This window comes from Marmota marmota, unplaced genomic scaffold (genome assembly GCF_001458135.2).
Source record: "Marmota marmota marmota unplaced genomic scaffold, marMar, whole genome shotgun sequence".
Lineage (NCBI taxonomy): Eukaryota > Metazoa > Chordata > Mammalia > Rodentia > Sciuridae > Marmota > Marmota marmota.
The window spans coordinates 10,227,957-10,254,447 of NW_026000057.1; the positions used below are offsets into that span (position 1 = coordinate 10,227,957).

General features: G+C 43.4%; 1 protein-coding gene across 1 annotated transcript in view; it reads right to left on the reverse strand.

Moving 5' to 3' along the window:
• Positions 1–45: 45 nt before the first annotated feature.
• Tmem154 (transmembrane protein 154) overlaps positions 46–26,491 on the reverse strand; it is a 28,532-nt gene continuing 2,086 nt past the window's right edge. Inside the window, exons 2-4 of the mRNA XM_015484480.2 lie at positions 7,906–8,160; positions 7,777–7,815; positions 46–519 (exon numbers count right to left, since the gene is read on the reverse strand). Coding sequence (XP_015339966.1) covers positions 488–519; positions 7,777–7,815; positions 7,906–8,160 — 326 coding nt within the window. The 3' untranslated portion in view covers positions 46–487. The remainder of the gene's footprint in view (positions 520–7,776; positions 7,816–7,905; positions 8,161–26,491) is intronic.

Here is a 26,491-nt window from a genome sequence, read left to right on the forward strand (position 1 = left end):
CCTCCTCTTCCCCTCCCCCCTCCTTCTCCCCTCCTCTCCCGCCCTGTCCTTGCTGGTCCCTGCGAAGCGCCAACTTTCTGCTTCTAAGGGCCTCCTTCCGCAACACCAGCTCTAGTATCTTTCCGGGTGATAAATTTGTTAATCAGAATCGATTAACCGACGTCCTTGACATACATCCAGGGTCAGAATATTGAACCACTATGCATTCGACCTTGGTAGCAGTCAGAAAAAGAGTCTTTTTCTGAGCAGATGACAATGAAATACAGCAGCTCCCACCCGGTCTTCCGCAGAGACTGCTCAGGGTAAGATCTGGGGACTCGGGCGCACCCCGCCTTGCGCCGCTAGGGGCCGTCCCGGTCCCCGGGGGCCCGGGAAGTAGGAGAACCCTGCAAGGGCACCGGAGCCCAAGAAAAGGCCGAGGGCTCTCATGTCCCCTCCCTAGCTGTTCTCATCCAGGAGCGAGTTGGTTGGAGGAGGTGGGGAGGACTCACACTTTCAAGTTTTCACTTCCCAGTTCATCTAAAAGGGAATAAATATAAAGGTCAAGTTAGTTTTGTCCACCAGCATCAACAGCTGAAGTCTCCTTTACAAAGCAATCCAAAAAAATTTTTTAAGTAAATTACGTTTTTAAAAAAATATCTCTTCGATGTTGTGGACCCTTATTTTATTCATATATAAATGCGGTGCTGAGAATCGAACCCAGTGCCTGACACATGCTAGGCAAGCGCTCTACCACTGAACCCAAACCTAACTCCAGTAAATTCCATTTTTAAAGGAGCAATAATTAACTTCCAGGTTGAACAGGTGCAGATTGCCATATTGACATGAAGCCTAATGGGTGTGAAATCTGTTTTCTTTTGGGTAAGGATGCTCCCCTTGCTCACTTCAGATCAGAGGTATCTTGTATCTTTTTTATATCCACATGAAGAGGAAAACAGTGGTAAAGGAAAGAAAGGTAGGGTTCAGCTCCAGAGCTTGCTCCTTGACCACCCTCAATAAAATGTCCCAGTTCAAAACTCCAGGGCTTTATCTCCCATGGCACACATGCTGAACACTGCGCCACTGTCCTCTGTCCTGAAGCAGGATGTGGGTCACTCCATCAAAGGCTCCTCCTGAAACTGCGCTTTTACCCCAGCTCTTTCAATGACTGGATCTAAGTTCTGAGCTTCAGTAACCTGCCCTCAGGGAGGCTGCTCCACCTCTATTTGAGAAGGACACATCTTCCTGAGGCTCAGCACCCTGCTTGCTTCCTCCATCGAGTTGGTCACAATTTCTCAACCACCCATCTGCTTGGCTCTGTTTTGCCTGTCTCTCTCACTAGTCCACAGCTCCCCCAGGACAGAGATCATGTCTGTCCTGTTCACATCATCCCCAGCTCCTGTCCTGCTAACACAGTACCTGGCAAATGCCTAGTAAATATTTATTGAATCAATGAATAGTCTTAATCTTGATTGTTCATCCCTGGGGTTAAATTCACATCCAATCTGTTGGATGGCATTATCATGATAGACATCCAGCCCACCTGCTTTTGCTGCTGCTGATTGGGATAAAAGTCAGGGAAACAGTTTACAAAACGTCTATAATGAACATCAGATTCCAGATGAACATGTGGCAAGAACCACAGCCTGATGTCTGGGCCCAGGCTCTGTTTTGTTTGGCAGGGAGACCAGAGAAATGAAGCAACAATGTCAAATGAATGGATAGTGGATAGCACCACCGTGTTTTTATGAAGTGAGAACGATCAGAAAGAAAGCCACTCTGTAGAGGTCCACCCAATAGTCAGATGTTCCTGATCTTGGCAGTCAGAGGCCTGCTTTTATCTGGCCTTCAGAAGTGCAGGTCCCAGCGAGGCAACACAACCAGCAGGCACCTGGAACAGACCTCCTGGCAGCCGTGCACTGGGGTGGTTTCCTGCAGTTGGCAAGCATGAACGGCACTGCCAATCCAGGAAAGCCGGACGCACATTTAAGTTTCATGCCATGACTGCCTGCTTTGGAGGGGCTGTTATATCCTCCTGCTCCCCAGTAGGAATCTGAAGCTTCCTGCAGGTACCTGACTCCTCAAAAAATAACTTGAAACTATCTGCATCTTACATGTTTTTATATATTCATCTCTATTCTAAAATTTACCGGCTTGTTCCTTAAGGGATTTTACTATAAATAAAGCCCCTAGGCGATTGAGTCTCCTGATGGGGAACCCTTAAAAATCACCCTATTTTGTCCCTCCTTCTCTCCTCCTCTCTCTCTTTGCCTACCTGCTTAATAACCGCCCCCTCCCCACTAATTTCTCAGAGAGCATGTGTCTCTACAGCCCCACTGTTGTGGGCAATGGATTTATCTTTGTAATCCGGGTTCCCTGCAGGCTTGGAGGTGAGCAAAAGCTCACTTGCATGCAGATGATGGAAAAGTTAAAAAACCCATTACCAAAGTGCTCCAGATGCACCAAATGCGAAGCTCCTATAATCAGTATTAAAAGAGAGCAAAAAGCCTTTTGTGGCCTCGTCTTCCCTGCTCCATGGCCATTACCCCTGCCCCAGCCGCCATGGCAACAGAAAAACATCTGGGAGAGTAAAACATTAAACCAGGAGGGAGACCAATTACTTGTCCTCAGCAATCAGGCCCTGCCCGCTCCACTCCACCTGGCCTACAGTTCTTTATTAATAGCCACCTATTCCCTTTGCAACCCAGAGGCAAATGCAGCTTTTAGCAGCCCCCCTTCCTCTCCCCCCTGGATTCCATTTTCCCCTTAGAGTCCTTCCATTTCATATCCTCCTCCCCACCTTGTCCTCCTCCCTCACTCCCTGCATCACAACCACTTGGCCTGACAATACCCCACTCCTAGCTCTTCTCCTCTGTGAATGGGATGGTGGGATAATTTGGGTGTGGGCTGGGGACACAGGAGCTGCAAGAGACTCTGGCTTCCTTGTCTTATTTCCAAGCTGAGCAGTAAGCAAGTCTCTTTCCTGAGAGATTTACTGAGCAGGGCAGAACATCATGTAGCCGCTGTGGGTTCAAAGTGACAGTTTCCTGCCAGCTGCATCTCTTTCAAGACATCTACCCCCTCCCCCTGCCCCAAACACACACTCACAGCAAGGTACTTAATAAATGTTAAGTGGTAACAACTGCAAATGTAATGCCTGGAAGCCTAGGAAGAGGGATCGCAAAACACCGGGTTACTATGCAATATTTCCTTCCCCCCCCCCCCGACATGAAAAGACAGGCTCAAAGGGAAAAAAAGGTAATTTAGGGGGTTTAGCTCAGTGGTAAAGCATTTGCCTAGCATGCTGAAGCCCTGGGTTCAATCCCCAGCACCACATAAAAAATAAAGAACAGAGGAGGGTGTTGTGGCTCAGTGATAGAGCACTTGTCTAGCACGGGTGAGGCACTGGATTCCATCCTCAGCATCATGTAAAAATAAATAAATAAAATAAAGGTATTAAAAAAAAGGCAACAAGAAAATTTTAAAAAGTAATCTTGGACTAGCTCAGTGACAGAGCGTGTGCTTAGCCTGCTCAAAGTCAGCACTGAAACAAAACCAAGGGTATTTCCAATCAGATGAAGTATCCATTCTGAAAGGGTTGGTCACGTCCTCCCCAGGTGTCACCAGACCAGGGTCTATCATGTGAGGAAAGAACCAGTGTGCCTCTGCCTACTTTCTGAGGGGACATCAAGTGTCCAGGTGCCCAGGCCTGCAACTGAGCACTCCTTTGGAACTAACCAAGCAAAATGCTCGTCTCTTTGATTGAGTTTGACAGTTTTGTTTTTCCTGAAAAAAAAAATTAGTTATTTAAATATTCTTTTATCTTAGACTTGTATTATAATGTTAAATAGAAATGGGTGGAGGAAGTGGTTGCTAACCATTTAGCATTCTGTTCAGAAGAGATATTTATGTTTATATTAAAGGTGTGGCTAGTGAGTGAAAGAAAAAAAATCAAAAAGTTACCTTTATCAAAAAATTTTATGAGAAGCAGTTGGTCTGAATTTCTAAGTTTTCTATATTGTGTTTTCCTACAGTGAGAATATTTCAACTAAAAATGTGGTGCTGATTTGTAGTAGGGATAATGTGCCAATTTGCTTTTGCCTCTGAGAGTAGGTATTTTTAAAAAAATATTCTGACATCCTGTCATCAACTCATTCATTCAACAAACATATACTGAGCAGATAATATGTGTGGGTACCATATAATAAGTGATAATAATAACATGTGAACATTTACTTAGAACTTACGTCAGGCACTTTTTCCTAAGTACTACATAGATACGCAGATAGATAGATGATAGAGGGAAATAGTTGCATCCCTTCATTTAATTACAATTCTATGTGGTAAGTATTGAATTTGCCCATTTTATGGATGAGGACACTGAGAGAGATTACAGAGCTGGTCTTGCAAAAGCCAACCAAGGAGTGTGGTTCTACAATCTGTGCTCTCAACCGCAGTGCCACACTGTCAAACAGGAATAAGACAACTTCTTGGCTCTTTTGGACTTTAAATAGAACACAATGTAGCAGGAAAGAAAGATAAAAACACACAAAAAAAGGTAATTTAGGGGGTTTAGCTCAGTGGTAAAGCATTTGCCTAGCATGCTGAAGCCCTGGGTTCAATCCCCAGCACCACATAAAAAATAAAGAACAGAGGAGGGTGTTGTGGCTCAGTGATAGAGCACTTGTCTAGCACGGGTGAGGCACTGGATTCCATCCTCAGCATCATGTAAAAATAAATAAATAAAATAAAGGTATTAAAAAAAAGGCAACAAGAAAATTTTAAAAAGTAATCTTGGACTAGCTCAGTGACAGAGCGTGTGCTTAGCCTGCTCAAAGTCAGCACTGAAACAAAACCAAGGGTATTTCCAATCAGATGAAGTATCCATTCTGAAAGGGTTGGTCACGTCCTCCCCAGGTGTCACCAGACCAGGGTCTATCATGTGAGGAAAGAACCAGTGTGCCTCTGCCTACTTTCTGAGGGGACATCAAGTGTCCAGGTGCCCAGGCCTGCAACTGAGCACTCCTTTGGAACTAACCAAGCAAAATGCTCGTCTCTTTGATTGAGTTTGACAGTTTTGTTTTTCCTGAAAAAAAAAATTAGTTATTTAAATATTCTTTTATCTTAGACTTGTATTATAATGTTAAATAGAAATGGGTGGAGGAAGTGGTTGCTAACCATTTAGCATTCTGTTCAGAAGAGATATTTATGTTTATATTAAAGGTGTGGCTAGTGAGTGAAAGAAAAAAAATCAAAAAGTTACCTTTATCAAAAAATTTTATGAGAAGCAGTTGGTCTGAATTTCTAAGTTTTCTATATTGTGTTTTCCTACAGTGAGAATATTTCAACTAAAAATGTGGTGCTGATTTGTAGTAGGGATAATGTGCCAATTTGCTTTTGCCTCTGAGAGTAGGTATTTTTAAAAAAATATTCTGACATCCTGTCATCAACTCATTCATTCAACAAACATATACTGAGCAGATAATATGTGTGGGTACCATATAATAAGTGATAATAATAACATGTGAACATTTACTTAGAACTTACGTCAGGCACTTTTTCCTAAGTACTACATAGATACGCAGATAGATAGATGATAGAGGGAAATAGTTGCATCCCTTCATTTAATTACAATTCTATGTGGTAAGTATTGAATTTGCCCATTTTATGGATGAGGACACTGAGAGAGATTACAGAGCTGGTCTTGCAAAAGCCAACCAAGGAGTGTGGTTCTACAATCTGTGCTCTCAACCGCAGTGCCACACTGTCAAACAGGAATAAGACAACTTCTTGGCTCTTTTGGACTTTAAATAGAACACAATGTAGCAGGAAAGAAAGATAAAAACACACAAAAAAAGGTCACTTGCTTATGATGACAACATGAGTATTGTGGACAGTAAGTGTGAACAAAGTGCTATGACAACCCAGAAGTGGTGATGCATTTTGCCTGGGGAATGTCTCTATAAGAGCTTTAGCCCTGGGTACTGCAGAATGGGGTGGCCGTTTGCCAAGCAGACAAGAAGGAAATTCCAGACAGAAGGCAGAGGGCCGTCTATCCGTGGTCCCTGGAAGTCAAGCTGTGATCTGGCAACAGCAAAAACTTCAAGTATGGCTACAGGGTGGGAGGCCTGGGCCCTGACGGAGGATGAGGCCAGTTCTTGTGTGTAAATAGCCCTTGAACGGACAGACTTGCACAGTGCAGTTCAGTGAAAATCACTTTCTGACTCTAAAGCCTACAAACGTGACCCTTTGACTAGACACCTACCCTGTGCCCCTCCTCGGAGTCCATTAATTTAGCGGGCTGTGGGGCTATGGTTTGGGGCAGGAAGTTCTTACTTTGCCTGAGGTTAAACAATGGGATCCAGGTCTGTGTCCACGTAGTCCCTGTTACTCTACTCCTGGAGGCTGAGAGGCAGGGGCATGGCTTAAGCCTGCAAGTTTGAGGCCAACCTGGATAACGGGAGGCCTATCTCAAAAAAAGAAGTGGGGTCCAGCCAGCTCTGCTGCCTCTTGCCTTATCTTTAGCTTCTGCAGAAATCCCACTTGACCACTGTTATTAGGCCACCCTGTAATTTCAAGGGGTGAAGAAACTTGTATTTCCTGCTTCTAGGGTGTCTATTTTATGAGCCATGAAGGGAAATGCACTTTGGGGCTTCTCTCCCAGCTCACATTGCCTCATCTGCTAGCTTTGGAAATAGCTGTTATAGTTTCTGCTGAGAGCGAAGAGCTGCCCCCGTGCAGGGACCGTGGGGGAAGCATTCAGGCCAAGGTCATGACCTCAAAGCCCCAGGTGCCCTGTTACTGGGCCAGAGGGACACAGAACAAGTTTTGCATATGACTCTGTATGTTATGTTATCAGGAAACCTCTTATTCCTTGAGTAATTTCCAGAATGACTTTTAAAAGCTTAACTTAAGATCTGGGAAAGTAGCTCGTGGTAAAGCACTTGTAGATATGTTTCCCAGAATCAGAAAAAGAAAAAAGGAGAAGAAAAAAGCTTCAATTTAAAAAAATGAGTCAGCATCATTTTTACCAGCACAAGACAAAAGTACCCCAAGACTGCCTGGGACCTAAAACTACCCCCAAAGCTAGTATCTGATGATTCTATGCTAGACTTTCGAAACATGCTGCTGATCTTGGGAATTTTCTGTCTTGGTTTCCAGATTGATGTGAATAATCTTTAGCCAGTCAGGAATCTCCTTGCAAAAGTTTCAGTGGGAACAAGAACACTGCTTCCCCGGTCCTTTTGTGGTAAAGACCCCAAGGTCTCCAGCCTCCATCCCTAGCCCTAAATTGACCCACTGCCTCACCTCCTGACCCTCTTCCCACCTGGTGGGAAACATCACACTGGCCTCTTGGCCAAGACTATACACCATCTGCACTGGATACCAAAATGGCAGTGCTATGTTTTAAATTTCAAGGTAGACTGAAAACATGTCCTTAAAAGAAAAACAAAAAGGACATGGCATTATTAACTGCTTAAAAATGCCATTGAAATGTATCACTTATCATCACATAGTGGTTTGTTCTTTTTTTGGTTGGGGGGTGGGTACCAGGGATTGAACTCAGGGGCACTCGATCAATGAGCCATATCCCCAGCCCTATTTTGTATTTTATTTAGGGTCTCACTGAGTTACTTAGTGCCTCACTGTTGTTGAAGCTGGCTTTGAACTCGCAACCTTCCTGCCTCAGCCTCCCCAGACGCTGGGATTACAGTTGCTTTTGTTGCTTAATTTTGAAACATCTCACTTCCTTCTACCCCATCCCAAACCCTAAATGGATGTCAGGAGAATACTCACATGTCTGTAAAGCACTTTGAGATCCTTGGCTAGAAGGCTCTGAGTAAAAGAAAAAATGAGACTGTTTTATTGAGTCCTCATTAACCTGTAAAGCAATTTCCTGAAAATAAGGATACACCAAATATTTACCTGGTTTAGTTCTCTTTCTTCTACAGTACCTCACAAGGAGTGCCACTAATAAAAGTAGGAGGACCGAGGAAATCAATGGGATCAACACCATTAATATAAACTCTAACTGATCTGTGTCCTCAGCGATGTGGGTAGAATTCGTATTTTCAGATACTATTTCTGTGGCTGTTGTAATCAACACACTTGAGGTGGTCTCTTCAGCTGTGGCTTCGTTTTCTGGGAATGTAGATGTATCTTCTGATTCGTCACCATTACCTGTGGGGACATGCACAAAACTGAGATTGCCATGGAGACAAAGCTGGTATGTTATGGTTTCAATGATTTTTAAATTTATCCTAGATACATTTGGTGATAAACTTGATCCACTGCACTTGGCCTTCCAGTTCATGGTGATACCGTGTATTGATTTAACATAAATGGAGCTTGAGCTGTGAGTATATTGAACATGGAATCAGTGCCCAGAGATACACCTTCCATAAATGCAGGCAGTTTAGCTTTGACCAGACACTTTGGATACACTTCAGCCAAGGGTGTTGGAAGCTTTGTCCTGTCAAGGATAATTTCCCAAGCCAAGTGGTGTGACATTCCAGGTGATCGCCTATAGGGTATCATGATATTTTAATAAAATTTCTGAACAAATCTAAATGTATACATACCGAAAATTCAGTGCACGCCATCTAACCCATTTAGATGTCAAGAAATGGGGCTGGGGACACGGCTCAGCCATAAAGCACTTGCCTAGCAAACTCGAAGGCCCTGGGTTAGATCTCCAGTACCGCCAAAAATAATTAAATGTAAACAGGTGTAAAGGAATTCACTCTGTGTCCTAATTTTTAATAAAAGGTACTTATCAATAGGAAAGGATGTTGGTCTTTGGAGTGATGACTCAGGTTTCAACATTAGGCCTTCCATTCTGCAAAGTACCAAGTCTGCCCGTGACAAATCCTTCTGGACTCTAAATAAAAAATATGCTGCATATCTCATTTGTAAAGTAAGATTCTCCAGGGGAAGTTCCCTTGGAAAATAAGAAAACTCCACCAATACTTAAAGTTATTCAATAAAATGCATCTGTGTAGCTTTCCTTACTGACAAGGTACAAGCAAGTTTATTCTGTTTGAACCCTGGGTAGTACTGCTAGCCCAGCCTGTGGCAGGTCACAAAGATAGTGTACGTGGAATTTCTCTGCAAGGTGAAAGGTGAGATGCAAATGGAGAAGTTGGCTGCTTTAAGTCACACTCTACAGTACAAGTTAGACCATGACTCCACTGAATGACGGACCCAGACACAGCAGAGACAATTCAATATGTTAGCCTTGTGATTCAGGTTAAAACAATAACAATATTTGTTTGATAACTATTATGAAAGGAGTGTTTGTGTGCACCCCCACCCCATTCATATATTAGCCTTAAGGCTTAATCCCCAATATGATGATGTCCCCAATATGATGGTGTCAGGTGGGGGCATTTAGGAAGTAGTTAAGTTTAATGAGGTCATGAGGGTGAGGCTCCCCAAATGGGATTAGTGCCCTTATAGAAGAGGAAGAAGAGACCTGAGCCCTCATTCTGCCTGTTCTCCCTTTGCCCTATAAGGATTCAGCAACAGGGCAGGCAGGAAGAGGGTTCTCACCAGACCCTGAATCTGCCAGTACCTTGATTTTTAACTTCTCAGTTTCCAGAACTGTTTAAGCCACCCAGGCTGTGGTATTTTGTTATGGCAGGTGAACTAAGACAGTCACAGTTAATTATTTTGGTTTTATAGATAAACATTTCAGTCTCCCACTTTCATGTCCCAGTAGGAAGAACCAATCAAAAAACAAATAAACTGTTAGCTTTCCCTACTGTCAAGGTAATAAAACAAAGAAAAAGAAAAATAGAGTGTGAAGTTAAAAGCTTCAGTTCTGTTCTGGGTCCTCTGAGATCCAATCTTTACCCCTCCAAGTGTGATCTTGGGCAACTTTCGTAATCTTTTGGTCCCAGTATGTATCATTCAATGACAAACTGCAGAATATAACTTGATTCTGATTGAGAGTTTTGGGTGGCATTTACCAAAGTGATTATCAAATGGATTCCCTGATCCTGTGGGAAACGGAATTCCCTGTGGCATATTTATATATGCACATAGCATGATTTTTAAAGAATTCTTTCAGTGTTTCCTTCCCTTTCCCATGTCTCCACTCTGCCTCTCAATCTCCTCCTGCTTCTACTCTACTGATGTCCCCTATATTTTTATGATATCCAATCTTCTCCTCCTTTCCTTCAGTTTGCTCTAGCTTCCACATATGAGAGAAAACATTCAACCCTTGATGTTCTGTGTCTGGCTTATTTCCCTTAGCATGATGTTCTCCATTTCTATCCATTTACCAGCAAATGCCATAATTTTATTCTTTTGGGGGGCTGAGTAAAACTCCATTTTGTACACACACACACACACACACACACCATTTCTTAATGCTTTCATCTATTGACAGGCATCTGGTTGATTCCCTTCACACTATATTTTTCCTTGAATCGGGGAGGAAAGGAATGCTTGCAAATCATGAAGTTTGGCAATAAGGTGGAGAGCGAGAGAGGGAGCCTAGGAGGTAGCTTTCTGGCACTAGGGCAACATGAGCACAAGATTTCCAGAAGCCTCAGCTTTGCCAGGGCTCTTGCTGAGGCTCTCACCCCAGATGCACTGCAAACAAAGCTTCCCAGAATGATAAGATCTTTTCTGTACCTCTCCAAGGGAGACACATGACGCTCCCAGTGGAACACTCAGCCCTCTTTGAGTCCCCACTTGACCTATAGCCACAGGAAAAGAGAAAATAGGGAAGAAAATAAGTTAGCAGGAATAATGAGGACATTTCAACAATTGGAAATGAAAGAGAAATGGAAAGAAGTGCCCCTGATGGTCCTGGGTTGGGTACATGTGTTTTCCAGCATGAGACCATGGTGGTCACAGGTGGCCCTTCATGGAATTGTGTAAGGGAGCCAGAGGTCCTCTCCATAATGCACATCCTCACATATGTTTTCTACATGAAGCACCCCTTGCGCTCTGAGATTATTTTCCAGTGAATTTTTCCTTTTCTTTTCTTTTTGAGATGGGGTCTCACTATGTTGCCCAGGCCATCAAACACCTCCTGAGCAGCTAGAGCTACAAGCCCCACTTCTAGTGTCTATTTAAATAAATAAGAATCAACGGTTCATACCAATCTCTCCCATACCCTCATTTTATTTTTATTTTTCTTACAAGTATTAATTTCCAGGAATTCCTATAACAACCTCCTTCACAGTTCTCCCTGCCCCATCAACCTGAACTCTGTGATAGTCTCAAAATAATGAATAACAGTACCTGGCATTGATTGATTGCTTACTTCGTGATAGGTACTAGGATAAAGGTGTGTTGGTTGATTTGATCTTCACAACTTTATTGTGCACCTCGAATGTGGTGCCAAGAGTCAAATGAGGGCTCTGGTCATAGCTCTGTCACTTAGTTGTAGGAATTTGGAAAAATTCTTTAATCCCTTAATGACTTAATGCTCTGTTCGGTACAACAACAACAACAAATATATCACCTCTTGGGTCCCCAGTTTCCTTCTAGTCCTATATCTCTGTTGATTCCAAAACATTTATCTTGTTTTTTGTTGTTTTTTTTTTAAAGTGAGAGAGAGAGAGAATTTTTTAATATTTATTTTTCAGTTTTCGGCAGACACAACATCTTTGTTTGTACGTGGTGCTGAGGATCGAACCCAGGCCGCGCACATGCCAGGCGAGCGCGCTACCACTTGAGCCACATCCCCAGCCCAACCTTGTTTTTAATCTAAAATTTTGGACATGTAATATACCCATGGTACTAAGCTCAAAAAGGAAGTTTCTCTATCATCCTTTTTCCCCAAGTCCCTTGGTTTCCTTCCCCAGAGATAATTGCTCTTTCTGCTGCCTTCCAGAGAAACCCTATCACACTAGTGAGTATGTATTTCCTGTTTTCTTTTCTTTTTTTTTTTTAACACAAATGGTAGCAAAATTTATATACTGTCTTGAATCTTACTTTTTTCTCTTCCAATTTCATCTTGAAATTATTTCATGAGTGTATACAGAGAGCTTTCTTTGCCCCCACCCCACTGTTTGGAATTATTTTTTGATGGAAATCTAGATTGTTCTTTTTGTATTTCCAAACCTGCTACAATATCACTGTGGTTCCTTCCGTTTGCACAAGGGCAAGTACAGTGTACCTCAGAAGGGGGAGGCAGGCTGGGCACAGCATCACACTACCCTCCGTAGTCTGACCTCAAGGCTTCTCCAAGACAACTCTCACCCAGTGCTCACTCAGGGAACTGGCAGGATTCAGCCAGGGAAAGACCAGATGTCCAAGGATCTATGAGGTCAGAGGAAAGTGGAAACCACTAGGGATCAGCCCTAAGAGTCATAGACAGGGGAGTCGGAAAAGGGTCAGGGGGAGTGTCACAGAATGAAATTAGTAACCAGGAGTGGGTGGGTCAACAAAGCGCCAGAGGTGAGATTTAGGAAAGAAATCAGAAGTAGATGAAAGAGCCAGGGGTCACACCAGTGGACATGAGTGGAACAAACAGACAGCAGCTCAGGAGACTTTCTCCTGAAGTATTGTAGCTGTTCTCCCGTGACCAGCAGGGTCACAGCAACTTTTAACCCAGTGGACGTGGGTTCCCCTGAAACCACCGTGCAGCCTCCCGTAGCCCTCGGGGCTCCAGCCTTTTCTAATAAACATTTGCCAACGCCCATTTAGTCCATGGTGACTTCCTGTGGGAGGCTCCTTCTGCTTCCTGGGTACAAGGCTTCTTCCAGCCCTGTGGAGGAAAGCAGGATTCCTCTAGTGATGCGTCCTGTGGGAGTTGCAGGGACATTTCTTGTGTTGATCCAGGGCCCCTTGGACACAGCCATGTTATCACTGAAGGGAGATAAGATTTGAATTCAGAAGAGCTGGGCTTGAGACCTGCTGTCAATCTCTAGCTGGGAGACCAGGGAAGAATCTTTTCCCTTCTAGAACCTTCCATTCCTTAAAAGACCCAAAAGTAAGCCTTCTGATCTGCCTCTCCCACAATGTTAGCATAAAAGCAAAAGAAATAATAAATGTTAGGCAAGAATTCTCCGTTGAACTACATCCCAGACCATGTAATAATGAATGTGAAGATGCTTCCAAAGTCTTAAAGGGGCACGCACAGGCCAGGTGCTGGTTGATTTGTTATTTTTGTGTCTTACTCTTTTTCTTTCCCCATCTCTGTACGTGTCTATTTCAGTTGTTCCCCGGAAGGTTCATCTGCCTGGTACTACTTCCTTATTTTACGTTTGAATCTTCTTATCTAAATTTGGATGTATTTCAGGGCACAAGGGGTGGGGCCTGGGGTGAAACTGGTGACACTGCTAAAGAGAGAGAGAGAGAGAGAGAGAGAGAGAGAGAGAGAGAGACTGAGGGTGAAGAGAGGGACTTTAGCAAACACAAGTGCAGGAGAGAAGAAGAAACCCAAACACAGCCCTTGAAAAGCAGAAAGACCTTGCAAAGCTTGGCATTCGTGCCCCTGAACCCTGCATGTGACCCACCTACCAAGTCAGGTGTGAGGGCTCAAGGCTGGTGGCCCTAAAGGTGCAGGTCCAACACATTGTCTCTCTTTTGGGTGGCCCACTCCTGGTTATCTCAAGTGACCTCAACACAAACTCTCCCAGGATTATTATTAGCATTACTAAGAGGTAATGGAAATGGTCATGTGGCCTTGCATGCAACCTTCAATACCTCCCCAGACTGTAAATCCTAAAGTCCCCGGATAATAAAGACTGCATGGTGTGCAAGGCATTTACAAATGCTTATTTACAATATTCATGCAAACACATCTGGGTCTCATACATCTGGTGAGGACCCCTGAGGCCCAGGGGCTCCAGCAGCCCAGCCACACAGAGCCCCCTTATCACTGATCTGAGCATCATCACTGTGTGGAAATGACTTTGCTTCTTTGTGACGCAAACAGGCTCACTTCTCTCTCTTTTTTTTTTTTTTTTAAGTGGAAATGTGTAACCAAGGTCGTTATTTTGTTTTGTTTTGTTTTTTGACATCTGGTTTTATGTTTCATTTTTGGGCTTGTACTTTTTGGTGCCGAAACCTAGAAATGAAAACTATTTGTTTGTTTGTTTTGGGGGGTGCTGGGGATGAAACCCAGGGCCTCACACATGCTACCACAGAGCTACACCCCCAGTTATTCTAATTTTTAAAATTAGACAGAGTGTTATATACTAATGGCCGGACTGTCAGGCTGCTAATGCAACATGAAATTAAGCCAAGGTGAGAGAATATTACTAAACAGGATATCAGGATGAATGTCGAACCTCAATCAGATACCCCATCTTTCATTTGTTAATTATATGGACTCTGTACACAAATTATGGAAACACGTATAATTTACATGGTGAAATGAAACAGATCATGGCAGGTGTTAATTGTTCTCTCCTGCTCTGTGGAACAACGGACCATATATGTATTTCAGGAGGCTCAGGAACCAAATCCAAGAAGTCTGCCTACTCTTCCTTCTCCCCAGTAACATTTTGGAAACTGGCTTTGATGTGGTCAGGACAAAACAGGAACAAATGGCCTTACCAGACTCACCAGGCACCCGCCTGTCGAGGGAGCATTGTTTGACACACAAGGTAGAAGGGTGACACCTCTGGGACACCCTTGCTCATGGACCACAGATGGCGCGCAGAAGTGCTCTGCTCTTTCTCTAGACTACCTGGCTTCAAAACAGCACTAACCTATCATTTGCTGTTTGAAGTCACCTCCATCATGGACTTCTCTCTGTTCGTCTCCTCCACTATCCTGGACTCTGTCCCGAGCATCTGGAACCCAGCCTACCGAGTTCAATCAGATCCCCATCTTTCATTTCAGTAGTCCTTCAGGTCACAGCTGTTTGTGGAGTGAATGACTGAAGGAAATGTGGAAGGGGGAGGCGGGTCAGGTAACATTGTTATCACTCCTCTCACCCTATAATCAAGAATCTGAGCCAGGTGCTGTGGCGCACACCTGTAATCCCAGGGGCTCAGGAGGCTGAGGTGGAAGGATCTTGAGTTCAAAGCCACCCTCAGCAACTTAGGGAGGCCCTAAGCAACTCAGCAAGACCTTGTCTCTAAATAAAATAAATTTAAAAAAAAAAAAAGGGCTGGTGATGTGGCTCAGTGTTTAGTGCCCCTGGGTTCAATTTCTGGTACCTAAGTAAATAAATAAAAGAATCCGATACCCTCCTCACCTGATAACTTCCTTCCAGGAAATACAGGCCCTCCCCCCCCCCAAAAAAAAAAAAATCCTGGGGAATTAAAGAAATTGCTTAATGCAAAATTATGAGTCCCTAGTGATGAGATGTCATGTTTAGAGTTCCTTAGTGGGGGGAACGGGGCATTTCACAGGCCTGCCCACACGTGAAGCTCAGGCCACTTGATCCCCCCTGGGAGCAGGACTTGGAAGTGAAAGGGCTGCTGTTTTCACTGGAAGCCCAGTGCTCTATGTATGTGACAGGTTTTGATAAGGGAAAATAGTGACCTAATTTGTTTGTCCTGACATATTTCCTTGAAGAAGAAATGGTCAGAAAAATGGCCAGAGGAAAGCAGTGAAGGTTAATGGCCAACGTCAGGCACCGAGAGGGAGCTTAGGCCCTTTCTCTATAGCCATCAGACACCTACAGGTGACATTGCCTTATGACAAAAGAACATTTAAAAATGTTTCTTTTTTTGCTCATTTTGAGGAGGGTTCTCTGGAAAAGCACCTTCATGCAGCAGTGGGTTCTGGGGATTTACCTGTGATGCTTTATATTACATATTTTTTATCTCCATGTGTTGAGAAGCTCCCTATAATTGCAATTCACATGTTCTGGCCTTGCACAGTGGCACATGTCTGTCATCCCAGTGCTCAGGAGGCTGAGGCAGGAGGATCAGGAGTTCAAAGCCAGCCTCAGCAACTTAGCGAGGACCTGAACAACTTAGTGAAAACCTGTCTCAAAATAAAAAGGGCTGGGGACCTGGCTCAGGGGTTAAATGCCCCTGGGTTCAATACCTGGTACCCGTCCCCCCCCCCCAAAAAAAAAATACACAAAACACAACAACAAAAAAACCTTGTTCTGCCACGAAGGAGATTTGTTTATTTCTTTAAACATTTTATACTTACTTATTATTTATTTATTTATAGGGAAAGCTTGCTCAATTTTAATCAGATTTTTCCAGATCCTAAGATGTCTCTTGTTGGAAGTTATTGATGTGGGGAAGCTGCATTTTGGGCCCTTTGACTTCACCTTTCCTGCACTGGAATCCTAGCTCGTAGACTTGACAGTTTAAAAAAACAAGTATTTTTATGGGTCAGAGCACATACACATTTTAAAACCTTAAAACAAAATTGTTCCCACCATCGGTAGAATAATAAGACCTGAAAGTGCTTTGAAATGGAGCCGGGGGTCATTAAATGATAGTTATCATTGCTCACCTGAGTACTTTTCTACTTTTTGTATATTTCTATCTTTTATTTGAATAACCAATTTCAAAATGACTCCAGAATATCCCCCCAAGGCCCATTGGTCCCTAGCCTGTGGCGCTATAGGAGGGTGGTGGACCTTCAGAGGTGGGGCCTAGGGAGAGGTCTTTAGATCACTGAGGGGGTGTCTTTGAAGGGACTTGTGGGACCCCGGTCTCTTCTTTTCCTCCTTCAGTTCCCAGCCATGAAGTGAGTGACTTCGCTCTGCCTCAGACTTCCTGCCATGATGCGCTGTCCCCTACAGACCCCCAACAACAGAGGCCAAGGGCTCCTGGACTGAAACTTTCATATCGTGAGTCCAAGTAGACCTTGACCTTGATAAGCTGATTGTCTCAGGTAGTTGGTCCAGGTGTGGAAAGCTGGCCAACTTCAGAAGAACTTGAAAACAAGTGCTCCCGGCCACGCCCTAGCCTGGCCTGGCCTGCCAGGAGACACTGCCCACCTCATCCTAGAAATCAGGGAACTTCTGTCCCCACGTCACAGTCCTCATTCAGCTCAGCAGAGGCTCAGCTTTTCCAGAAAAAGCAACTGTAGGACAGCACAGCAGGAAATGGCAGGTGTGTGGGATGAACTGTGAGAACAGGAGAGCAGAAAGAGATAAGGTCCGCCACGTCAGTGGTCCACACACCCCACCCGGAGCCCAGGAGGAACCAGGGAGAGGGTGGAGGCACACCTGTCCCCCAAGGTCCCCGTGACCCCAGGGCTGCAGCACCAGCCTCTGTGGTAGCAGAGGACAAGAGTTAGTTTATGGTTTGAAGTTTTCTTACAAGAGGCTTAAGAAGGAAAGAAGTTGCTGAGGTCTTAAGAGTGTTGCGGTGGCGCACGCCTGTAATCCCAGCTGCTCTGGAAGCTGAGGCAGGAGGATCACAAGTTCAAAGCCAGCCTCAGCAACTTAGTGAGGCTAAATAAAACACACAAAGGTCTGGGGATGTGGCTTAGTATTTAAACATCCCTGGGTTCAATCCCTGGTACCAAAAAAAGAAAGAAAGAAAAAAGTAGCCTAAGAGGAGATAAAGAGAATATTAGATCAGTCAGCAAAGACCTGCCCAGGTCCCTAAGGTTTTCTGGCTTCTGATCCTGCTTAACCTTTAAGGAGAATCAGTCCTGCCCTTCCACCTGGACAGGAGAACAGGCCTCCAGTGCTCTGAAGTTCACTGCTGCTGCTTGAGCTACTGCCCTTGCGCTGTTCTCACTCTGTCAACCTCTTCTTTGTATTTATGAATTCCCTCTAACGATTCTGCTCATTGAGTTTTTATTGTGATTCTTACGCTAATAGATTCTTTAATCTACTTTTATTTATTTTTCTTTAATCTACTTTAACCTATTTTTTTCAGTGATAGTTTCTTTGCTTGTTATTTTGAATTGTTGATCTAGAACTCAATCTAAATATTTGTCTAATTCATATATACCCAGCTACATAATCAATATGTCTATAGTCAGTAGGTCTATGATCTTATTCATGGATAAATAGAGAGACGATCTTTGCTTGAGAAAAGATAATCATAATCCTAAATGGAGTTACTAAATTAAATACAAGATGTTCAGTTAAATTTGAATATCAGACAAGCAATGAGTGATTTTTAGTGTAAGTATGTCTCATGCATTACCTGTGTGGGTCCCAGAGGTGTACTGACTTGCATGGGATATACTTATACTACAGAAAAGCATTGTTTATCTGTAACTCACGGACCACGTATCTAGTTACCCTGTATCTTACTTGCTACATCTGGTAATCTTACTCAGAAAACAACTCAATAAACAAGCTTGATCTTCAGAAAGGAATAAATTCATTTTTAAATTAACGAACTTAGTGTTGTTGGTGACAAAGACAACATCATGTCAGCCAACCTTAGTGGTCACTGGATTCCTTTTTCTGGAAATGACAATGGAGTGGGGAAGTAGGAAATTCAAATTCTATGAAATGTAGAAAAATTTCAAAATGACCAGATGAATTGGTTTTACTTTAAGGAAAAGAAACAGAACAAAGATAACAGTCAGGCCCCCATTCTAGGAGCGAACTCTTGTTTATATTCAACTTCTTCCATTGGCTCAGGAAACGTTTCTGTGCTGAACTCACCAACGAAGGAAGATTGTCTCATTTGTTTTCTGTTACATACATTTTATTTCTTTTTCAAGTTTTTAAATCAACTTTGACTGGCTTGAAAACTAGTGTCTATGGAACTTGGAGTCCCTTTGTTTCCCTTCAACAATTCTCCCCAAATGCACGTAAATTTCTGTCCCTTCTGCAAGTTATCCTGCCGTTGAATGCATATTTCTGGGTCTTCCATATTTTGAGAAGAAGGTGTGTAAGGACGCTTTCTCTGAAGCTACATAGTATTTTTCTACAGAAAAGTGGAGGGAAGGATAATTGTTTTCATTTGAAGAGACAGAAGTGAACCACCTTTAATTCAGACATTAAAATATTTGGGGGCTGGGATTGTGGCTCAGTCAGTGGTAGAGCACTTGCCTTGCCGGTGTGAGGTACCGGGTTTGACCCTCAGTACCACATAAAAATAAATAAATAAAGGTATGTGTCCATCTGCAACTAAAAAATATTTAAAAAATAAAAAAATCTGGAATTAGTTCACATCTCGAAATGAAATTATAAAAGTGGATTAAGTAAATATCACATTGATTCAGGTATTACTATAATTTGATTTCATTATTTCAACAAATATAATCTTGTCTTGAAGATCAGATGAATTTCATGTCATTTGTTTATTGTGCCAGTCAGTCACCACACTTGTGTGGGGACCAATGGCATACCAGCATTATTCTAAATCCTGAGATAGAGGGGTGAATGGGACCAGGCCCCTAGCTCCCAGGGAAATGACTAAGTCAGGACGATGGCATGTAAATCAATAAATATAACACAGACTAATAAACGCCATAATATTTATGTGCACGGAGCATCATGAGGGTGTGGAAGAGAACCTGCTGCATCTGGGGCTGGGATTCAGGAAGTCATCACAGAGGTGTGGACCACTGAACTGGATCTCAGGGGTGCATCAAGCAAAGATGACAGAGATGAGTGCTGCAGCTGGGGACCCAGCACATAAAAAGGCCCAGGGGCCTGACGGCCTGGTGTGTTCAAGCTGTCACATCGTAGGGCACATAATGGGACGTGGCCGTGGTTAAGAGAGACAGGAACTCAGCTCCAGCTGGTAAGAGGGTGGTCATGATGCCAAGGGGTTTGGAATCTGTCCTAAGAAAATAAAAAACCCTAAAGGGATAAGTACAGGAGGAAAAGGATGTCATTGGTCCTACAGCAAGATCGCCCTGGAAGTTTGTGAAATGGAGGTGAGATTGGCGGCAAAGACGTGGGTTAAGAAGTCAGCCTAGGTGAAGGTAAGGAGGGTCTAAAGGAGAGGGAGCAGAGAATGAACTCTGTGTTGGACACGCTCAGCTTCAGAGTCCTGTGATAGAGCCAAGGAGAGCTGGGGACTGGAGGTGATGATTTGGGACCTGTCAGCCCAAGTGTGAGATTAAAGCCATGAAAGTGGATAGAAGGGCCCAGGAATAGCAGAAGGAATGAGAAAGAAAAGAGGAACATGAAATGAGCAGCTGAAGAAAATCCTTCACAGCCCCAAGCTGAAAAGGAGCAACCAGAGTCCTCAGAGGAGACCTAGGAGAAAATGACACATCGGGTCCAAGGAAGAGGAGAATGACAATAACTGATATGGCAATAATCTGGTCAATGCACAGGGAAACACAGAAAAGGACAGAAATGGCTCCTTCCGGTGTAGCTGTCAGGAGGCATCATGCCCCAGATGGAGCAATCTGGGTGCTGCACCTGAGGCAGGAACCACATTGCAATGGATTTAGAGATGGATAGAGCCAGGCATGGAGGTGCACTCCTGTAATCCCAGTAGCTCGAGAGGCTGAGGCAAGAGGATTGCAAGTTCAAAGTCAGCCTCGACAATTTAGTGAGGCCCTAAGCAATTCAGTGAGACTCTGTCTCTAAATACAAACAAGTAAAAAGGACTAGGCATATGGCTCAGTGATTAAGCACTCCTGGATTGAGTCCCCAGTACAAAATAACACACACACACACACACACAGACACACACAACAATTAGCAGGGGACCCACCACCTAAATATCATAAGTTTTCCATATTGATTAGAGTAGCAATGGCAAACTTTTTCTTAAAGGGCCAGAGAGTAAACATTTCATGTTTCAGATTTTGTGGGTCAAAAAGCAAAATACAAGCCAGGATGCAAGTATTTATTTATAGAACTATAAAATTATAACCATTTACAAATGTAAAGAATATTCATGACTTTAGGTAGAACAAGGAAAAAACAGAAGCTGGCTGGGTTTGGCTACTGGGTCTTAGATGGCTAAAGCTTGGACTACAACCTTTTTTTCTGAAAGGATTTCAAGTTCAAAGCCAGCCTCAGCAACTTAGTGAGGCCCTAAGGAAATTAGCAAGACCTTGTCTCAAAATTTAAAAATATATAAAAAGGCCTGGGGATGTGGCTCAGTGGTTAAGCACACTGGGTTCAATCCCTGGTACAAAACAAAACAAAACAAAAATCCTTTTAAAATAAATATAACTATTCTGTGCATAATAATCTATTTAAAAAGTATTTTTTGAGGTAAGGGTCTTGCTATATTGCCCAAGCTGGTCTCAAACTCCTGGGCTTTAAGTGATCCTCCAGCCTCAGCCTCCTAAGCATCTGGGACCACAGGTGTGTGCTGTCATTTCCTGCTTGTGTATAATTATTTTCCATCGACTTTTTTGTCAACATTGTTTTTGAGACTGATCCATCTTGATACATGTGGCTCTAGTTCATCAATTTTACCTGCTCTTAGACCAAAGTGGGGCAGGGCGGGGGGGGGGGGGCATAAAAGGGGGCTGGAGGAGGGATGGGAAAAGGGAAGAATAGTGGCATGAAAATCTCACCAAAATTTCCTGTTACATATATGAATATACCACAGGGAATCTCACCTCATGTATATCCACAAGGCACTGATAGAAAACAACAACTAAAAAACGCTAAATAAATAGAAGATCAGGGCTGGGGATGTGGCTCAAGTGGTAGCGCGCTCACTTGGCATGCGTGCGGCCCGGGTTTGATCCTCAGCACCACATACAAACAAAGATGTTGTGTCCGCCGAAAACTAAAAAATAAATATTAAAAGTTCTCTCTCTCTCTCTCTCTCTCTCTCTCTCTCTCTCTCTCTCTCTTTAAAAAAAATAGAAGATCAGTAGAACAGAGGGAAGGGAACAGGGAAGGAAGGAGGGATGGAAAAGGGAAAGTACAGGGGCCTGACTTAGAGCAAATTGTATTCCCTGCTTGTATAATTATGTAAATGAGTGCTGATGCTACCTATGACTTTTTAAATGAATAAAAAAACTCTTATAAGAGTAACTGCATAGACTATATAAATTCCAAAATTTGATTTTTGTTTCCATTTTACAGATGGGAAAACTTGGATTTGAAATAGTTGAAATTATGCCCAGGGTCACTGATGTGTTCCTGATCCCATGTTGAATCTTTTCCAGAAAGAAGAGAGAAGATCACATCAATAACACTCAGGGTGCTATTTTTTCATTTTGTTCAATGTATCTAGAAGTCTTTTTTAACCATAAATACATGCATGATTTTTATATAATACCCCAAATCATGACATATGGATGAGCATATTGCACAGTGGTGTGCATGTGCTACGTGCTGTTTTGTGAAAATATATATCTCAACTGCCAAAAAAAAAAAAAATCTTTTTTACCTGCTTTGGTGTCTCATTCTATAAGTGTACAAAGTCTTATTTTTCCTCCTTCTGTGAATGGACATTTAGGTTGCTTTCTCTTCCTGCCCCCAGTTTTTACAAATGATGCTATAATCAATGTTCTTGGCCACGTCTCTTTGCTGTACATTTTTGAGTGATCCAGGAGTCAATTCTTGGAATTGTGGAGTAAAACTGTTTTGGGGTCACTAGATATTTCTAAATTATGCTCCAAAATAGTTGTATAGAAAGATTTCCTTTTTCAGTAATCTGATATACTTGAGACCCTGAAACTTCTCCCAGTGTGCTACACCTAGAAACATTACTTGAAATATAAGAAGTGACCTTTTAAATGCATAAAGAAATCACAAGAAAGCCAGGAAATGGCCCAGAAAATGGGGGGTGGATGGAGAAAGAAATAAAAAAGAAGTTTGTAGAGGAAATGAAAAGCCATATCGCCTAGTGGGGATTTCCCAAAATAAAGATTTGGGCCGCCAGGGGCCTAAGAGATCACATAATGCTTTTGGGAAGTTCCTATTCATCCACCAGGTGAAAAGCTAAAGTTAAAATCCCAGGTCATGTGTCTTATTTTTAAAGCTGCTACAATGGCCTTGGCAAAGGTCAAAGTTAGGGGAGGTGATCTTGCCACCTGTGGAAACCACCCTGGGCCCTCTGTGACCATTTCTTTTATTTTCTTTCTCCTTCCCTTCTCAGAGCTGGGATGGAACCCAGGGCCTCATGCCTGCTGGGCCAGCTCTCTCCCACTGAGCTATGACCTTGACCCACTCTGATTTTCCCTATTCTGCTGGCTCCTTGTTATTGGCAATGGCTCCAGTCTCCTTGGTCCCACCTCTGGTTGCTGGGTTGGCTCTATTGCCGGGTCTAGTTCTGCTCACACTCATGCTGAGGCTCTGGTACCTCCTCATGCAACCCTTGGAGGCTGATCCCTGATGAACTTCCCCCTTCCCAGTCCCGCTCTTGGCTGAGGTTAAGCCTAAGCTTCAGTCATGAGCTCTCCTCAAGCCTGGCACGTCCCTGTCACCACTTCTCCCAAATCCTCGTTCACGATGGCAAGACAGGAGTTATACTAGATAAGAATTGGAGCTGAGAGCACTTGACAATAGCTCAGTGGTGGGATCAGAGGGCTTGGGGTTCAAGGAGATAAGATGAGCCATCTTCTGTGTGCCAGGTTTTACCCTCGGTGCTCCCAAAGATTCCATGAGTGCACATGAACAGAGACAACAAGGAGCAAGGTTAGGTCTACACACACTGCAGAGGAAAGTCATTAAAGTGCCAGGCGCGGTGGTGAACACTTTAATCCCAGAAGCTCGGGAGGCTGAGAGAGGAGGATCATGAATTCAAAGCCAGCCTCAGCAAAAGCGAGGTACTAAACAACTCAGTGAGACCCTGTCTCTAAATAAAATACAAAATAGGGCTGGGATGTGGCTCAGTGGTCAAGCACCCCCTGGGTTCAATCCTTAGTATAAAAAAAAAAAAAAAGAAAGTCATCAGTGAGATGACAAGAGCTTAAAATACAAATATTTTTTTAAAAAAGGAATAAATAACCAAGGTTAAAAAACAAAGCTGAACTTTATTTTTTAAAAGGATAGACTTTCTAGAAATGCAAAATAGGATCATCAACATCCAAAGGCCAATGGATGGGTTAAGCAGCAGGACTGCACTGAATCACCCCCCACCCCCTCCACCCCAGCCCACAGTTCCTGTTTCTCCACACCTTTGCCAACATTTGAGGGTGATGCAAATGATACACAGGCAGGCGAGTTGCAGTTTGCGTACAGAACTGAGCTCATCCATCCAACAGGGCGCCTCTTCTCTGTTCCTGGGATTCAGAATTGTAGACACAGGAGGACTTTAAACCTCACTCCCTCTCTGTCTCTGTGTTTTTCCTGTGATTTTTATTTTTATTATTCGTATTATTCTGTCTTGTTTTTTGACAGGTTGTTTCAACGTTCTGTGAGGTTTCTTTAGTCTTTGTCCCTGAGTGCACTTGGTCCTTGGGGTCAGTTCCCACAGTAGCTCTGCTTGACATAGCCACTCTCTCTCTCCCAGGTCCCCACCCCCTGAAGCCTCTTACCTAGTGGCTTTGGCAATCTGCTTTTCCTGCTTCTGGTCTTCCCTAAACTAATCCCCAGATTCTCCGATTGCTCACTCTGCACTATTTGGGCTCCTCCCTTCCCGGTTGGCTGCTCAAGGTTTAACCCAGCGTTCACCATCCCTTTCCCTGTCAATCAGTCCCCAACCCAATGCAAACAAATGGAACCCTATTATTAAAATGCCGTAACTGTGAAACTGGGCCAACAGCTAGGTGATACATCTATAGCAAGGAAGGTACCAGAGCCATGGTTTCCCAAATCCACTAGACATCAAGCCTGGCAGAACAGGAAAACCCCAAGGTAGTATGGTATGTGGCTAGAGCAGGGATTTCTGAGGAAAAATTTTACTTAGGTCCACTACTTAGCTGTGTGATCTTGGGCAAGTCACTTAGCCTCTCCGTGCTTCTACTTTCTCCTATGTAAAACAGGGATAACAGAGTCCACCTTACAAGGTTGTTTGAGAATTAAATGAGTTAGTTTATGTAGCGTTTAGAACAGCATCTGACATATAACAAGCACTGTAATGTTACCTATCAGTCTTATTAACTCTTGAAATTGGGACTGTCTCAGGAAATAGCAGATGGCAGTCCTAATCATTGACATGAGATATCAGATTCTACAGTGTAAGAAAGTGCAGCTTCAGTTATGCGGCTGGTATGTTCTTCTACTTTTCTCTCCTTCTCAAGGTTCATGCAGTAATTGTATGGATCTTACTCTTCTGAAACAGAACAGAGAATCTTCCAGTCCTTCCTGTGTTTGCCTCTGGCCATCAGAACAGTCACCGACACCTTGTTTCTGCCTCGTGCTCTTTAGCTCTCCTTTCTGTAACCGCCTCTGCTTGTGGCAGCTAATAAGTCCCATGTGTTTGGTGTCTGGGAAGTTCCTTTAGTTTGCTGACCGTGTGAAGCTGACATGGACAGGGCACAGCATAAAGAACAGAGATAGGAGCGCCTCCCCCCACTGCACGGCAGAGTGTGGCTCTGAGTTTGAACTTCCTAAGGATCCTTCACTGGCCAAGAGGTGATGGCCCAGAGCTTTTTAAACCATGATCATCCATTTGGTCAAAATCCCAGAAAAGCTGTTTCCTTATTTGTCTTCTGGTGAGTTCCAAGTGGATTATTTCACTTGGGATAGCACTCAATTCCTGCATCGGGCTGTCTGTCCACTCAAAGGTCTCATGCTGGTCTCATGCAACTGCAGTGTCATATAATGTGGCCTGTTTGTTGTTAACAAATGCTGAACTTGGGATATATCTCAAAATACAGATGCAAGGTGAGACTCTGGCTGGTCAGTAGATTGGATTCTTCTACCAAAAATCCCCAGATGACTTCTTGTGACACTTATAAACTGACTCATATCCTGAAGTCTCAGGCACCATTAGCTCTCAAGCATATACACTAATTAATTTTAAAATTAAGCCTTAGTTTGGAATAGCCTTTCCTTTGATTAATGTCAAAATAATAAGCTTTTATTAAGCAGCTTTTTCAAGTAGGCGTTTTTTGCATTTTTCACACACGAGGCATCCGGGCAGGGCCAGTTAGCATATTCAATTATGTGGCCGATCCCTACTGAAATGCAGATTTCATCTTTGACTTCTTCTATTCCAACACTATCTGTTTTCAAGAACTCATCAGTTTTCAGTGATCTGCTTCATATCCAGTCTACAGATGATGTTAGCATTTATCAGCGATTATTGAGTTCCTAATTTATGCCAAGCTCTTGTAGGACTTAGGACAGCCAAAAATAAATTAAAGGGTCTGAAGGAACAGCTCAGTGGTGGAGCACAAGCTTAGCACAGGAGAGGCCTTGGATTTGATGCCCAGCACCAAGTTATAATAATAACAATAATAATAATTTTTAAAAACATGAACTAAAGAGGATTTTCCTTGAAGGTGCTCCCCATCTGGTGGAAGGAGATATGGATATGTACACAATTAGGGTTCCAAGCAATTATCTGTATTAACAAAAGTTCAGGACCATGGAAATGTGACAGGGGATAAAACAGAGTTCCAGGGCAGGGACTGTGAACAGAGACATCGAGAAGGAAGTCATAGCCAGACCTGTAATCCTGAAGGCTCTGGAGGCTGGGGCAGGAGGATCCCAAGTTCAAAGCCAGCCTCAGCAACTAAGGGAGGCCCCATCTCAATGTCTCAAAATAAAAAGGGCTGGGGATGGGGCTCAGTAGTTAGGAGCCCCTGGGTTCAATTCCTGGTACAAAAAAAAAAG